Source organism: Lygodium microphyllum, chromosome 5, assembly GCF_053477565.2.
Source record: "Lygodium microphyllum isolate KBCC chromosome 5, Lygodium_microphyllum_v1.1.10, whole genome shotgun sequence".
In the NCBI taxonomy this organism is placed as follows: domain Eukaryota; kingdom Viridiplantae; phylum Streptophyta; class Polypodiopsida; order Schizaeales; family Lygodiaceae; genus Lygodium; species Lygodium microphyllum.
Window position 1 is genome coordinate 134,561,327 of NC_141139.1, and position 17,276 is coordinate 134,578,602.

At 40.0% G+C, this 17,276-nt stretch overlaps 1 protein-coding gene across 8 annotated transcripts in view; it reads left to right on the forward strand.

The window, feature by feature from the left end:
- The window catches only part of LOC148036436 (carboxyl-terminal-processing peptidase 1, chloroplastic-like), a 97,133-nt gene that overhangs the window by 78,289 nt on the left and 1,568 nt on the right, over positions 1-17,276 (forward strand). For 2 of the 8 annotated variants that reach the window (XM_087678420.1, XM_087678416.1), the window contains exons 6-10: positions 10,163-10,239; positions 10,320-10,364; positions 10,530-10,593; positions 10,787-10,825; positions 16,948-16,997. In XM_087678420.1, the coding sequence (XP_087534546.1) occupies positions 10,163-10,239; positions 10,320-10,364; positions 10,530-10,593; positions 10,787-10,825; positions 16,948-16,997 (275 nt within the window). Of the gene's footprint in view, positions 1-10,162; positions 10,240-10,319; positions 10,365-10,509; positions 10,594-10,786; positions 10,826-11,179; positions 11,416-16,947; positions 16,998-17,276 lie in introns of those variants that run through there. The other 6 variants (XM_087678422.1, XM_087678423.1, XM_087678421.1 and 3 more) reach the window with 6 other exon arrangements.

Consider the following 17,276-nt stretch of genomic DNA (forward strand, 5'->3'; position numbering starts at 1 on the left):
TTTTCATTTCCCGTTCTTTTTAGATAGTTGTACCGTTAGACAGATGACTATAACTCATGGTCTCATAGGTCATTTGGTCTTTTTGCAAATGTTAATATACCATTTTATTTCATTTCATCCATCAGATGACTGTAACTCATAATCTCATAGGTCATTTGGCATTTTTGCAAATGTGAATGTGCCATTACATTTCATTTCATCCATCCATCCAACCCCCCCCCCCCCCCCACCCAACATACACACACACACACACACACAAAAAACCGTACATTCAAAGCGGTCCCCACAACAACAAAACAAAACAAAAACACTATCCCTCTCCAATAAAAATCCAACCCCAACAAACCAACCCCCACCCAACATACACACACACACACACAAAAAACCGTACATTCAAAGCGGTCCCCACAACAACAAAACAAAACAAAAACACTATCCCTCTCCAATAAAAATCTATGCCCCTCCCCATCTCATTCAATCTTTCTACTCACTTGAGCTCTCTACTCCCTCAAGCTCTCTTGCCATCTCATGCTATCTACTCTTTTGAAGCTCTCTCTGCTATCTTAGCCTCTCTACCCCTACTCCTTCAACCCCTCTCTATTCCCTCAAGTTCTCTTTCCTTCCTACTCCATCATCCTCTCTACCCTCTCTACTTTGTTCATGACTCTACCCTCCATGAGTGGCTTGAGAAGCACTCGAAGTGCGACACATGATGACATACCCATTCCTACCTCTACTAAAGAGCTTACAGGCCATGAGTATGATGACGCGTGCAACATACTTAGCGAGGGCGACTTTGTTTAGGAGGGGATGACTCCTTGAGTGGTGGCGAGGATCGTTCAAGTGCGAAAAAATGCTCTACCACAGGAAAACACAAAAACAATTGTACAACAAACACAGACTGATAATGAAACATAGTTAGGATTAGGGCAATGCAAAGAAAATGAACATAGTGAATAATAATGAATAGAATACAATGCTTGATATAGCAAACACACTATGCAGTGAAGAAATTGACCCCAAACTCTTGTGTCGCGAGGATTGGGGCAGAGAGTATGAGCTAGAGAGTAATGTGTACTTTGATGGATCTCGAAATGCAGCGAGACAGCCTTTGAAGGTGTCTTGCAGCAGCAAATGCAGCAGTGATGTGCTAGGATCAATATTAGACATGCAGCAGACATGGTAGAATTAACAAGCATAGTTGATGATGATGTGGCAGCTAGTGATGGACCATGATCAGCATAACGCAGTAGTAGGGAGGAGTATCTTAGATACATGGTGGCAGCTGTCAAGTGTAACGGTCGCTAGTTGATGGTGACACTTTTTGGGCAGCAAATGCTGGCTGGTGGATGGTGAATTGTAGTGAATGCAAGTTGGTGGATGGTCAACAGTAGTAAATGCAGCCTTTTGGGCTGGCTGGATGCATGCGACAACAGGAAAAGAGTGGACAATAGCAATGTCTGACTGGATAGAAGTTGAACAATGTTGGAAACTAAAGGAATCTGAAAGAGAAGGTTGGACAACATGCACTTGATGGTAGAAGACAATGGTGGATAGGTTCAGTTGAGATATTCTTTGCGTAGAGGGTATGGGCAAGAAAGCTATGGCACTTGCAAGTTGCAAAAACAAGATTATTGTTGAGTGGAGGGAAGCATGCCTATTTATAGAAAGTTTGGGTCCTCTCAATTAAACGTTGTGCTTATGGGACACAAATACTCTCTAGGAATGCATTTCTTTCTAATAAAGGTCTAATTCATTATTTAATTTTATTTTAAGATTATTTTAATAAAGATAATGCATTTTTGGCTCAACACTCCCTCTCAAGCCCAAAATTGGAATAAAAAAGGGATTGTACTAGCCCAATACTAAATTATCATTTCTTTTTCCCAAGGCATCTCACCTCAAAGCAGCCAAGGCATTAGGCAAAGGGTGCACGTCGGTTGTCTAAGATCTACCAAAAGTACTAAGGCAATAGTTATCTTACCAAAGGGAGTTTGGGTCCTCCCAATTAGGGTTTGTACTTATGGGACACAAATACTCTATAGAAACACATTTCTTTGCAATAAAAGGTTTGATTCATTGATTGATTGAGTTTTGGGGCTATTTTAATAAAGCTAATGCATTTTTAGCTCAACACTCCCTCTTAGGCCCAAGATTGGAACCAAAAAGAGATTGTACTAGCCCAAGTCTAAAGTTCTTTAAATATTTTTCAAGATGTTCTACTCCATGTTGGGTGTAAAGGCCCTTTCACTACTCTCTTGGGTGTAAAGGCTCAAGCAAGCGAATGCTGTCAGGAGGCAGTGTCTGCTTGAGTGCGACGGGACACCACCTTCGAGCTGACGCTCGACCTTGGGGTATGGCATCCCTTTAAGGGAACTCGCCGGGATCGGCGGTTTTAGCTGGTGAGAGTTCAGCACTAGCACCCCCTGAACCGGGGTGCTAGGTGCCTACCCATGCTCCATCCATTGGCACGAGTCTTCCAAGGACCTCGGTCCTGAAGGAAGTAGCGAAATCATAAGCTAGTGGCACAGGGTTTTGCCTTTGAGTCCGATTAGGCACCCGGCTCAAAAAACAAAACAAATTTACTTGTACATATAAACACACCCTTGTGGGTGTTAGTGTACCACAGTGGTACACACCGATCTCAAGTCCACTCTTTTAGCACACTCTATTGTTGAATACACCCCCTTTGACATTACGTGAGTACTTCCACTCGCCTCCTTCAAATTGGTATCAGAGTTGCGACAAGAGTGTGCGCACTTCTTAGGGGCGGTATGAGTCATTCTCTGTGTGTGCGCGAGGAGACGGGCAGTTGACACCAGTCGGTGGTTAGTTTGACTAGTTGGCATGAGGCACAGGTCAGCTGTAGGCAGATTTAGGTAGTTGGCAGGTCATGTTCGACCAAACGGCACCAACAATTGACCAGACGTAGGCCATGAACAATAGTGGGCATCACGTTTCCAACATGCGGTGACCAATGACGCAGTTCCAGCATGCAAGCGGCGTGCGATGGGTGGCACATGATAGGTCAATGGCTGGTTGATTTGACACATTTCAACCATTTTTTGACAGATTTTTAATTATTTATTGCAAGCAGGCCCCCTGTTCATTGTTGAGGCATCCATGTAAGCACAAGGCTCAGATTTGTACGAGAAAATTGGGGCTTTTCCCAAATTTGATATTGTTTATGTGGAACAGTGACATCTGACCCAAAAATTGCAGACATTGTGTGCATTTGCTTCAAAAATTTGGGGATTTTCATATACAAGTGAAGTTTTGCTCAGCTGAGCCAATTTCACTTTGATCTGCGCACATTTGGGCCCCAAAATTTGGGGGTTTTGGAGAATTTGTGAAATTTTTGCAACATTTGCTTGTATTTGGCACTCGGGATGATGTATCAAAGCAATTGGGGAAGATTTGTTGCAAGAATCTTGGAGCTTTTTGCATCGATGATGCATTTTGAGCCAATTTGTGCGTTGACAGTGAAATTACAGCAGATTCACTGCTGAGTGGGAGAAATTTGGACTTGGGATGTATCATATGTTGTTAAAGCGGCAGCTTCTCTTGGTACATGCATTGCTGAATGCTCATTATGTAGTTAAACAATGGCACATACATCACTTGGGTTATTGTATTTGGGCATTACGGTGGTGTATTATTGAAGTGGGAGCTGTCATTTATGTATATGTATCAAATTTGGTTCATGTACATGCTGTAATTAGCTCTTTGGACTGAAATTGTAGCAAGATCTGCTTCTTGGACACATTTGGAAGTATAAGTGTGTGTATTTGCTGTTATATTCAGCAACCTTGCTATTGGCAGAAAGTATTCAGCATTTTATTGCTGTTTTTATTGCTGAAGATGGCTGGCAGTGCATCTACATCTGACACAAAGAATCTCTTTGAGATTTGTAAATTTGACAACAATGGCTTTGATCTTTGGAAAGATTGTATACAGGGTATACTTTTTTTGAAGGATTGTGATGATGCCTTGACCGAACATAAGCCTATCGCTTTGTTAGATGAGGATTGGGCTAAAATGAATAAGAAAGCCATTACTTACACAAAATGGTTGTCACAGATGATATCTTGGTTGATATCAAGGGACTCACCATTGCATATGCAGGTGGGGAGAAACTCAAGGCTATGTATGAGAATACGACTTCTGTCAATCTGGTCCATCTCATGCGAAAGTTGGTCAACTTAAAGCTTGATGAGTCTAAGGTCGCCTTAGAGCATTTAGATGCTTTCATTGGTATTTTGAGTCAGTTACAGAATATAGACTTATCGGCTTTTGATCCTAAGATGAGGGCTATCTTCTTTCTCATGACTTTGCCAGATTCATGCGAAGCATTGGTTGTGCCATTGAGCAACAACCCCAATTTGATATTTGATTGTTGCTCAATACAAACTCATGCCAATACAAACTCATAGTGGTTTTTAGTCCATTTTGATGTATGTATCATACCAATACAAACTCATAGTGGTTTTTATTATTTTGTGTCTTTTATTGATGACCATTTTAGAAAGCTGTGGATTTACTTGCTTAAGTAGAAAAGCGAGGCATTGGATGTGTTTAAAAGCTTTTATGCATTTGTTAATACTCAAAAGGGTTGAAAATTAAAATGCATAAGAACAGATAGTGGGGGAGAGTATGTATCTAAAGAAGTCAATAAGTTTTGTGATGTCAATGGGATTAAACAGGAGCTTACAACTCCTTATAATTTGTCGTCTAGTGGTGGGGTTGAGCGAATGAATCACACTTTATGTGAGAAGATTCGGTGCTTGCTGTTCTTAGCTAAACTCTTGCAATTGTTTTGGGAGAGGCACTTAAAACCACGGTGCATATTTGGAACCGATCTCCACATCGTGCACTTGAAAGTGGCATCCCTAAAGGGGTTTGATCTGGCAAACCTGGTTCATATGTTCACTTAAGGGTCTTTGGCTGCGAATGCTATGTACATGTATCTGTTGATAGCAGAACCAAATTTGATACGAAATCCCACAAAGGAATCTTCATGGGTTATGGAGATGAATGTGAAATGGGCTATAGAGTTTGTGTTCCAAGCATGAAAAAGGTGCTATGCCGAGATTTGGTATTTAATGAGTCAAAGCTGTTGAAAAATGCCTCATCTAGTAATTCATGGAAAAAAAAAAGTGAAATTTCAGCATGATCAGCCACTGAATTTTTAGCTCCATTTGATGTTGGTTTTGATAATTAGTGTATCATTTTTGTGCTAGATGACAATGGGCAGCAAAGGGATGTTGAAAATCAGCTTGGGCAACAAAATTAGTATGCTGAATATGAATTACAGCAGCCTGAAAATGTATTACAGCAACCTGAAAATGCAGTTCAGTAGCCAAATAATGAGGTCATTGATATTCCTTTGGATGTGGATCAATTATCTGATAACATAGATCATTGGGTGAGAAGGTCTACACGTGTCATGAAACCTATACAGAGGTTTGATCCCTCTTTGGACTGCATTTTACTCACAGATGAGGCTTAAGTCTCTCACATATAAAGAGGCATCATCATGTGAGTTAAAGAAAAAGTGGAAGCTAGCTACGCATAAAGAAATGAAATCTTTGTATCAGAATGATACTTAAGATTTGGTTCCATTGCTTAAAATTAGGAAAGCTATTCCTAACAAATCGGTCTATAAAATCAAGTGTGTGGATGGCAAGCCCAAATACAAAGCGAGGCTTGTGGGTAAGGGTTATATATAGAAAGAGGGGATTGACTTTCAAAAAACCTTTTTACATGTTGTCAAAATGACCACTCTTTGGGTATTGGTTACTATTGTAGCATCTATGGATTTGAAACTTGATCAAATAGACGTTAGAACTGCATTCGTGCATGGTGATTTAGAAGAAGAACTGTGCATGAAATAACTAGAGGGCTTTGTTATGCCAAGGAGCATTTGGTGTGAGGCTTAAGGGAAGCTTGTATGGTTTAAAATAGACTCCTAGACCGTGGTATAAGAAATTTGATGCCTTCATGCTCTCACATGGGTTTCAAAGAAGCGATGTAGATCATTGTTTATATATAATGAAGGTTGATGATGAAAGCCTTCTAATCTTTGTTCTTTATGTGGATGATATGCTTATTGCTGGTAAGCATAAAAACCAGGTTAATGCACTAAAAAGATAGTTGAATTCAACCGTTTCCATGGACTTGGGTGCAACTGAAAACATTTTGGGCATGCATGTGATGAGAGATAGAAAGCAGGAGCTCTTATTTCTCTCACAAGAAAAGTACATTAGCAAAGTACTTGATCGTTTTTCTATGGCAGATGCGGAGCCACTTGGTATACCTTTAGCACCATACCTTAAGCTTAGCAAAGTAGATTGACCAAAAGATAAGAAGGTAGCCTGCTCTATGAAGGGTGTTCCTTATGCTCCAGCTTGTGGGTCACTCATGTATGTTATGGTTGCGAGTAGACCTGACATTGCTCAGGCAATGGGAGTTGTGAGCAGGTTTATATCGAATCTTGGCAAAGCACATTGGGAAGGAGTGAAATGCATCTTCTGGTACCTTAAAAGGCACACAAAGAAAATGTATTTGCTATGGAAAGGGTACGTTAGATCTGTAGGTGTATTGTAATGTAGACATCGCAGATGACCTGGATACTCACAAGTCTACTAGTGGGTACATATTTACTCTGATTGGTGGGGCCACTTCTTAGTGCTCTAGATTGCAAAAGATAGTATCACTTTCTGCCATTGAGGTTGAATATATTTTAGCCACTAAAGCTTCGAAAGAAGCTATTTGGCTTGGTTGTTTAGTCAAAGGATCTTGGGCTAGCCACCAAAACACTTGTACTTGGATATGAAAGCCAGAGTGCTGTATGCCTAGCTAAGAATGCTATGTTTCATGCACGCACCAAAACATATTGATGTGTAATATTACTTTATCAGATAGGTTCTGGATGATGGTCTAGTTACACTGGCTAAAATCAAATCATAGGATAACCTTGTAAATGTTCTTGCTAAGAGTTTTGCAAAGGCTCAGCACGAGCATTGCATTTGACTAGCGGGAGTTTAAAAGTTTGCTTAGGACCTTTAGGTGCGAGGTTGTTGGGTGTAAAGGCCCTTTTGCTACTTCCGTGTATATATCTATTTGTACATGTGAACAAACCCTTGTGGGTGTAAGTGTAACGTATCTTAAGTATAAACACATTCTTTTATTCGTTGTGTGTACGACAGTGGTACACACCTGTCTTGAGTCTCGACTCTCTTAGCACTCTCTCTACTATTGAATACACCTCCTTTGATGCGCACACTACCTGAGTACTTCCGCTCGACCCCTTCACCCCAAAGCATCTAAGGCATTAGGGGAAGGGTGCACGTCAGTTGTCTAAGACCTGCTAAGACTACAAAGGCTATGGTAATCTTGCCAGCAGAGCCCAAGTGATCACTTGAGAGGCCAAGGCATCAAACAAAGGGTACTTGTCACTAGCAGCCTACCAGACTTGCGAAGTTGGATGGACCACAATATACTTTCTTTAAGAAAAAGGGATTTTGATTATTTTGAATAGACTTAAGTGATGGCTCCCAAATTTTTTGTTGTCCTATTGAGTAATCTATGTCCTTTTGGGAAGTAAAAAGAATGTTTAGACCCAAAGCCTTCACTAAACAAGCAAGGTATCTCAACGACCATTGGGTGTTGGTGAGATGAAGAAAACTATGGAGGGTATGCAGTGAAAGATAAGAAGATCGATGGAAGCAAGCTAGGTAAGTTGAGCAAGCAAAGCAAGTAAGGAAATTGCTTGGGAGATTGATATGTGAGTTGCTTTCGGTGGGACTGCTTTCGGTGGGACTTGTGCATTGCTGTTAGATCTGCATGAACTTGTAGAGCTTGGCATGAACCTGTTGGACCTAATTTGAACGAGCTCTCTTTGCTTGTATATGGCTTTGTATACATTGCATGCAAAGAGTGCTGATAATACAATGATGTGAATAATGGGCCTCAAGTTCCATAAATAGGATGTATATATCTGTAGTAGGTCACTTTATGACTATGGTGACGAATGTTGTTGACATCCATTTGAATATCCAAGCCTCTCCAAGGATGTAACGGTTTCCCCCTTATGAGTGATTGTTCTCCTTCGCATTATCTGTAGGGATGAAGTGGGAAAAATGAGTCCTTAATGAACATATTGATTGCTAAGTTGCCTTTATCTCATGTCGGTTCTTCCAATTGACTAAATACTTGGGGATAAATGATCGGACTTCTATTGTTAAGAACCAATAGGGGTTCAAGTGGAATGTAATGGATTTTATCTTCCAATTGTAAGACTTCCTCGATTGGGACAATCAATTGAACTTACTCAGTTGTTCTTTCAAATGACTCATGTAGAACACTAGGTGAACTTGGACGTTTGGAGGTAAATCCAACTAGTAAGACACACTACTAATCTTCTTGGTATTTTGGAAGGATCCACAATATCTCAAAGATAACTCATAGTTCTCGTTGATAGTTATTCAATTGGAGTCCTCTGGGACACACACATGCCATCTTGGAGCTCTTGATGAGTATAGTTCTTATTAGAATAAATTGTAGCATGATCTTGGGCTGTTTTAATGCTCTTGTTTGCAAAGCTAACATTTCTTGCATATCATGCAGGAAGTCAAATATGGGCAGCATCTTCTCTCCTTGAGCTTGATGACAATTGGTGGTTTCGGCTCAAAATTGTACATCAGTATAAACAGTTTCTGCCCAATAGCTGAATGCTTGGCATTGCTATAAGCAAACTCAATTTGTGGAAGATAATGCTCCCAATTAGATTGTGCGTGGGAGACGTGCAACAATATGTCCTCCATGGTCTGATTTGTCCTCTTGGTTTGTCCATTGATTTGAGGGTACTCAAAAGGATGACATGAATAAGTGGATCTTGAATTTCTTGAAAACCATTTGCAAGAAATGGCCAATGAACTTAGGTAACAATAGCTAGCTTTTGGGCATTTGGACTGCCAAAGTTTCCCAAGATTCTAGGTCTATCTTGAACTAATTGTGAAATCTTACCAAAATGAGGATTGGTGTGGCAACAGCCCTTGAGAGAGAAAGAAATCAAGTGAAATCTTAGAGAAAAGCGTTCAGTAAACTTCTAGCATTAGAGAGAAATGGGCTTTCCCCCAAGTGTGGGAGCCATCAACGTATTGGGTCTATGACCATGTTCCTCAAGAGTTGGTCTCACACCTCGAGCCCACACTATCATAGTGTATAGACATATTGGCCTAAGGGCCTAAAGTCTAAGAGTGGTGATCACACAATTATGTGCATGATTGGCCTTGAGCCCTATATATAGGGTTTGATTGCCCTAACCCTAAAACACCTCTAGTACATTACAGTAGGTCACTTTATGACCACTGTCACCAATGCAGCTGGTGCCATCTGGATGTCCAAGGATGTAATTGGTAATTTTAGAAAAGGCCCCTCCCCAAGCAGAGGGTAAAAAGTGACGTGTTATACTGTGTTCACATTTGAGTGACTGGAAGAGGAACATGTAGGTGTAACACTAGTAAAGGAATGACAAGGTTTTTGCATGCACAAGTGGCATAATTAAATAAACATAAAACTCAAAGGGGTTTTGGTGTCCTTTTTTCAAGTATCCTCATTAGCCTGGTTGACCGTTGTAAACATGGAGTAGGCATGCTTCTTTTGCAAAGCACAAACATTAACTATCTTTCCATGTTACTTCTTTTTAGGGTGCATTGTAGTTATGAATGAAGTGTTTCCTTCGGAACTGAGGTTTGATACCAACGTGAACCTCTTTGCTCTCTTAAAACAATGTGATTGAGTAGAACAAACTAAGATAAGTTGTTTTTCAGTGAACATATATGTGGGGTTGTGGAGCATTGAGGTGTAAGAACGGAATACGCTTCATTATGTGTCAGTAATATGCTATCAGACTCTTCTACTAACTCAGCACGTCTTGTTATCCTTCTTGGGCGTACGTCTTGGAGGTGCTGGGTATTTGTAAGATCATCTGAAAGCTGCTTTTGCAAAAATCTGGTAGGTTAGACTTGGCACATGGAAGATCCCTCATTGCTTTTTTAGATTCCTTGGCCAGTAAATGTTAACCTGTATTACTCTGGAGGACATGCTTGTGAGTATCATGCTTTATTGGCTGAAATTATATAAATTTGTCTTGATACAGCTATGGATAGACTAAAAGCAGCTGGTGCTACTTCATTCCTGTTGGACTTACGAGACAACCCAGGTGGCTTGGTTCAGGTATTCTCATTCATGATATGCTGAATATGAACACTCCAAGTTTCTAACAGCAACTGAATCCTGCATCTCTTCTTTCGCAGGCTGGTGTTGAGATTGCAAAGGCATTTTTGGATAAAGAAAGCACGGTACATTGAGTTACTTTTTTTGAAGAATTACAAATTGTCAACTTATTGACCTTTATTTAAAAATCCTTTTGTAGTTATTCTGGCTATCTGAAGCTTGATGCCTAGGAGGAGGAGCTAATATGCAGCCTCATTTACTGGTTTGAAGGTGGTTTACACTGTTGGCAGAGATCCTGGAGTACAAAAACAAGTCATTGCAAATGGCATACCATTAACAACAGCTCCACTGATGGTAACTATATAGAAACAGGCTCAGGTGTTTTAACCAATTGAAACAACTGTGTTGCATAAAGATCCCTGCACCTGATGTTGTAAGCCATCACTTTTTAGCTTTTTTAAAAAATCTATTTCCCTTGGCACAAGGATATTTCATTGTTTTTTCCATTAAATGATGCCATGGCTGATCAGTAAATTTCACCTTTCAGGTCCTTGTGAACGATCACACAGCAAGTGCAAGCGAAATTGTGAGTTCCAATTTCTTGCCAAACCGGTCCTCCTAGTTGGTTATGATTTGATTTTCTATTTCCATGCATTAGAGCAGGTGCGACATAGTTACTGTCAATTAGCCACCTTTCACTTCAGGCTCCTTTGGAATTGGTGTGAAAGCACCATTGCTGCTTCATATCCTGGAGTGTCTACTTTAATGCTTAGTCTATTTAGAGCAACTTTGAGTATGTGTTTCAGCTGTTTGTCTCTAGAGACATCAATCTATCTAATTGCTGGAAGTAAGTAAGTGTTTTCAAGGGGAGACATTATCATTAAGGGATGCTGCAAACGCAGCCTGTCTAATATACCACGAAATGGATGGCTTATTGCAGGTATTCTAGATAGTAGCATGGATATGTGGATTCTTGATTCATTTTGGATCAAGTAGAGTTTTAGCTGCGAAAAAGCAGCTTCATATATCAAAGCTGGCAGAGAGTAAAGTTATTATAAAAACAGGTCATGATTCAAGATGGCAGAGAGTAGTCACTGTCTTTACATTCCGGGCTTCTATAAATGAGCAGAAAAACACCAAGTCTTCAGTTGGGCTATTGAATTTGGTCCACATAAGGTGACCCCAAAAGACTTAAATGATGATACCAGTTCCGTATGCATAAGCATAATAGTGTTGTTGTATGTCGAATCTATGTTAAGTTAAAGAAAGTGCATTAACATTAAACCTTTCTTTAAGGTCATTAAATAGCCCCAAAACTCAAATGCACAAGAGTGTTTCAAGTGTCCGATAAGTAAACCTATAACACTTTGGTTGGTTCCATCTCTATAAAAGAGCATGTGCTAAGCCACTTGCATCCTGCTGCATCACAGTCTACCCACTCCAGTGTCTGCCATTTCCATCAACTGGTTGTTGCCCAACTTCTCCAGCTGTTGCAGTCGTGATCATCTCAAAGCTGCCCACATCTGCATTTGGTTCTTGGTGGTGACTGATGTCTTCACTATAGCTGCCAACCCTGATCATCACAACCGTGTGGACAGCTGTGTTTTCATCTATGCAGGCCACCCTGAGTGCCGTAAGCACACTCACTGCCCAACCATGATGATCTGGAGTTGCTCACATAGCTCCCAACTCCTCTAGTCTCCCACACTTGAGCTCCTTGCATTCTTGGGCCAGCTCTTAAGTTTTGCCAATTGTTTCCACAACATAACAAAGTTTAAAGCACAAAGGGTATTTTTATGGCCAACTATGTTGGGCTGGGTGTGGAGTAATTGTGTGATTGAGTCTTGACTGGTACATTACCAAAAGGTCTTTATCAACTTGATGCTTTTGGCAAGAAGCTTACTGTAAATTATGTGGATCGCGCATTTTCAGCCAATTATACTATGATAGGCAGCTGTTTATGGCATAAGAGGTTTGGGCACCTCAATATAGTGCCTTGGTAAAGTTACACAGTCAATGCACAATTCGTGATTTGTCAAAATGGCACATGACTATCAAAGAAGAGATAAGAGCATAAACTGCATACCTTAGGGCATAAAGAACCACAAAACAATAACAAGATGTTTGACCAAAAGAAGTTAGATAAACAAGAGCCAAAGCATAAGGATGGAGGTACACCACCTTTGCCATCCAAAAAGAAGCTAACATATGAGCAGTTAGCAAAGTATGCAAGAGAAGTAGGCTTTCTTCTCAAATAGGGTGGTAAATAACTTGATTTAACACTAAATTCAACAAGTATTAAATTTCCATAAACTGAAAATGAAAATATTAACCACTTAATCTTGGACATTTGTCAATTTGTTGGTGCCTAAACTTGGTACCTCTTTTGGTATTTCTTTAACTTGTATTGCAAATGGATGGAGTAAAATTGAGATTCTTTAATCTCCTGCGCTAATTAAGTGCCTCTTGTAATAATTAATGACCAGCAAATTTTCAAATTAATTTGCCCCTTGATTTGCTAGGGGATTGATTTTCACCCATGCTCCTTGGGAAATAAATTAGGCCCAAATTTAATGCTAGCTTGTTGGCCACTTGAATCCTCTTGAAAGACACTGACTTCAGCTTTGAAAATTCAAGTTTGAAGCCTTTTAATCTAGGTACGCTACCTGAGGTAGCTATTTCACCATGATCTCCATCTCCAATGGTTTGCATTGTCGTAAAGCTTGGAGCAAAGCTATGAATGGCTAGATCAAGAGATAATATTGTAGAGTGAAAATTTAGAGATTTTTCCGTGAAAATTTGGTAAAATTAAGCTGTTGATTTAGTTTTCTAGCCCCAAATGGATTCACCAAGAGAAAAGTGAGCATTAGAGACTGTAATCTTTAGGAGAAAGTGCATCAACTGCAGTCAATAGCTTCCTTTGGTCAAGAATATGTAGCCACTTTCACAAAAATGATCTCCAATGATTGAGAAATGGCCGCAATAGCAGGCAACAGTAACCCAATCTCTCATTTGAAAAACTTCAAAATCCATTTGACATGAATTTCCTATATTATCCAACCCATTAATGTAAATTTTAAAATATAAATTTTAAAAATTACTTATGTAGCAAAAAAAAAACTAACTAGCCAACAATTGGCTAGGTCAAATTATCATTCAACTAATTGTGATCACTAATTTTGGAACTAGCATTAATTAATGTCGATTCCCTAGTGTTACCATTCACACTAATGGCTAATTAAATGTTCTAGGTCATGTTGTGACACCTAGTACCATGTAGTACGTGTTAGACATAACTTATTACAACTTTTGCCTTTGACACCAAGTGATAGATAGGGTCTTGGGCTTTGTGCACCTCACATGTGCAAGTCACATTTGCATATTTGATTAGCTTTTAATCAAATGCTAAGCTAAGCAATAAGATTTCACGTCCTTGTGGCATTTCTCTTGTGGAGAAAAAAGGACACATGACTGATCAATGTCCTAACAAGACAAAGAAGGAAAACCAATCCCAAAAGACACCTCAAGTGAATGTTGTACCTAAGGAATTCTTACAATAGAATGAAGCTCCATCAAAGAAAAGGAAGCTTTTTATAGCTTGGGGTAAGATTGCTAATCAGCTTGTTCTCATTCATTTTGATATAGGGGCTACATATCAATATATCCATCCTCAGATTGTTGAAGCTCTACGTCTACCAAAGGAGAGGTTTGAAACACAAGAAATGCCATGTGTTGCTTTTCAAGGAATAGAGTCTCAAGTTACTTCTATTTTTGGGAAACTATGAATCGAGATAGGAGATTATGTAGATCATGAGAGTTCTATTGTGGGAGATCTTGGTCATTGTGATATTCTACTAGAAATACCTTGGCATAGAAAAGTAGATCCAAGCATCGATTGGAATCAAAATAAAATTCACTTTTTAAAGGGCATAAGTTTATCTTTTGATGTGGGAGTGGATGAAAACTCTATTCCATCTTATCCCATGTACAAATTTGTAAAACAATGAAAAAGTCTATTTGCTCATACTTGATTTTTGTCAAAGATTGTAACAAAGAGTCTAGAATTCAAGAGCCTATCTTAGATATGAACAACAAGTGAATGAATTTCTTAAAGGAGTATGAAGATTGTCTTATAGACACTTTACTTGGTTAGTCCACCAGAAAGACCAAAAGATTATCACATTGATCTCATTGTTGAGAGTGCACCTCCAAATAGGCCACCTTATCATGCGAGTCCAACACAACAAGAGGAGATTATGAAGTAGGTGAATGAGCTCGTGGGAAGGGTCTAATAAGGTCTAGTTCCGCACCTTTCTTCTCTCTAGGGGATTCAAGAGCAGCTACCATCAAGTAAGGATTGCTTTTCAGAATATTCATAAAACAGCATTCAAAAAAACTTTTGGTTTGCACGAGTTTCTTGAGTTTCTTGTGCTACCATTTGGTCTCACAAACACTCTCGCAACCTTTGATAGAACGATGGAAACAATCTTTAGAGTACACTCGAAGTTTACAGGTACTTTTGTTGATGATAGTCTGGTTCATTCAAAAGATAAAGAGAGCATAAGCAACACTTGAAAATAGTGTTTCAAGGACTTCGTAAACACAAACTCCATGTGGATGGCTAAAAGAGTTAGTTTTTTCTAGAAGAGATTCACTACTTGGGTCATCTTGTGTCCAAAGACGGGATTCATATTGACCTAGAAAAGGTCGAGACTATTGTAGAATGGCCAGAATTGACCAATGTTCATGAAGTTCAAAGTTCTTGGGATTATGCTCTTATTACTGGAGTTTTGTTAATTGATTTGTAATGGTTGCTGGACCATTGCATGATTTGACCAAGAAAGGAATGGCATTCCGGTGGACCAAACTAGAGAAGGAATGAAGTCTTCTGTAGAGGCTTGGATGGTCTCAGCTGTGGTGAGCAGCAGACAGGTTGCAGGTGGAAGGTGACACTAGCTGCTGGCAGTGACAAGAGGAAGCAACTGGCCGGCAACCTGTTGGTATGGTGGTGCTCGTGGCTGACCAGGGTGGTTGTGTCACAGCTGGTGCCAGGGACCTCACTGAGTGGGTGGCTTTAGCTGGTGGCACAGCAGGTGTTGTATGCAGTGACCAGCTGGTGTAGGTGGCAGAACCAGGGTTGAGAGTGTATGGCTGAGGAAACCATGAAGCAAATGCCAATGACAAAAGGCTGTATAACCACCGAAGTTGGAGGTGAGTGTGGGCATGAAGGTAGTGGCTAGAGTGGCAGCTGGCAGAGGGTGGAGCTCAATGGCAGTAGTTGTGAGGGGAAAGGCAATAGAGCAATGGATGAGCAATGGGTATGTTGAAGCTGGCCCCTATAAATCTGTTGGTCCAAGTGTGGAGTAATTATGCAAAAGAGACAAAAGAGTTCCTAGGAAACCTAGCCCTAATTGTACTAGGTCTACTATCTTAACGGTCCTAAGTGACGTTCATTAATAGTATAGCTAAGTAGCTTGTACTAGGGGACAAAGGGCATCAATGGGTAGCCCATGAGATGGCCAACAAAAAACTGGTTCAAATTTTAGCTGACTAATCTTAGAATAAACACTTCCTATGTTGGTGGTAAACTTCAATCATTTGGTGAGATAAGAAATTGATGATCATCCTTCGCCTCTTCAGTGGTTGGTACTGATGAGTCTGCTGGCCCACTCATACGTGTGTTTTTTCCTCTCTACAACTCCTGAAGGAAGACGCAGAGATATTGTTCCATGTGTTATTATTACTCAGGTGAGTGATTAGATGTTCTCTCCTTGGGTAATCAAAATAGATCAAGATTGAGAGATGTAATGATTCTATCTCTTCGATGCTGATGCTCTTTTCTGTAGTTCTCTAAAAAAGACTTGAGTGCCAACAATCCCATGATCCATCAGGTCTGGCCTATTGCAATCCTTAAGGAGGAACAAGATACTAATAGATGTGCAATAGAAATTCTGATGGCATGAGATGTGCATAGTTAAATACTCGGTTGTGAATGAAGCCATCCAAACTTGATGTAAGCCATTGTGTAATAAATTCTTTGGTGGTAGCTTTGAAAACCCTCCATCTCAGAGGGGTGTAGGCTGAGTAGGTCTGATTGATATTGTCTGCATGAAGGAGTTTGGGCTGCTCACTTTTATGGTAATGGAGAGATCAGAAATGATAAATTAGGAGTCCATATGGGAACCGTACAGGCATGTTTGCAGATCACACTTTGGTTTTCTATCTGCTATAAGCTGGTTTTAAGATACTCTATCCAGTTGCTTGACATATGTTCACTGTCTGGGAGAGGAATCTACTGTTATCACTGCTTGTGCAAAGCTCAGCCCATATAATCACTGTGAGGATGGCTTAGTTGTCGGAATATCCTAGACACAATCATGTAATGTATGGTGTGATGTGCCTTCATCATTAGCCATAGACGTGCATACATTATCATTCTGATCTCTTCTGGCAGTCTGTAAATGATTGCTGTAGATGTTTGGGGTGGGTTCTCTTTGACATATTAACAAATCTGGAAGTTGCATTTGTATGCTTTATACTGTCGACAAGTATGTCTTAGTCTCAGAGTCTTTATGCTAGTTCTGTTTCCATACATTATCATTCTGATCTCTGCCGTCAGTCTGTAATGATTGCTTTAGATGTTTGGAGTGGGTTCTCTTTGACACATTGCTGTGGATGCTTGGGGTGGGTGGGTTCTCTTTGGCATAGTAACAAATCTGGAAGTTGGATTTGCTGTTCACTATACTGTTGACAGACAAGTATGTTTCACTCTCAGAGTCTTTATGCTAGTTCTGTTTCCATACATTATCATTCTGATCTCTGCCGGCAGTCTGTAAATGATTGCTGTAGATGTTTGGGGTGGGTTCTCTTTGACATATTAACAAATCTGGAAGTTGGAATTGGTGTACTTTATACTGTCAACAAGTATGTTTCAGTCTCAGTCTTTATGCTAGTTCGGTGCATCCTAATATTTCAACTTCTCCAGTCATCACCCAAACAATGCTTGTAGATTTCTGGGAGTAGCTTTGGCTTTTGAC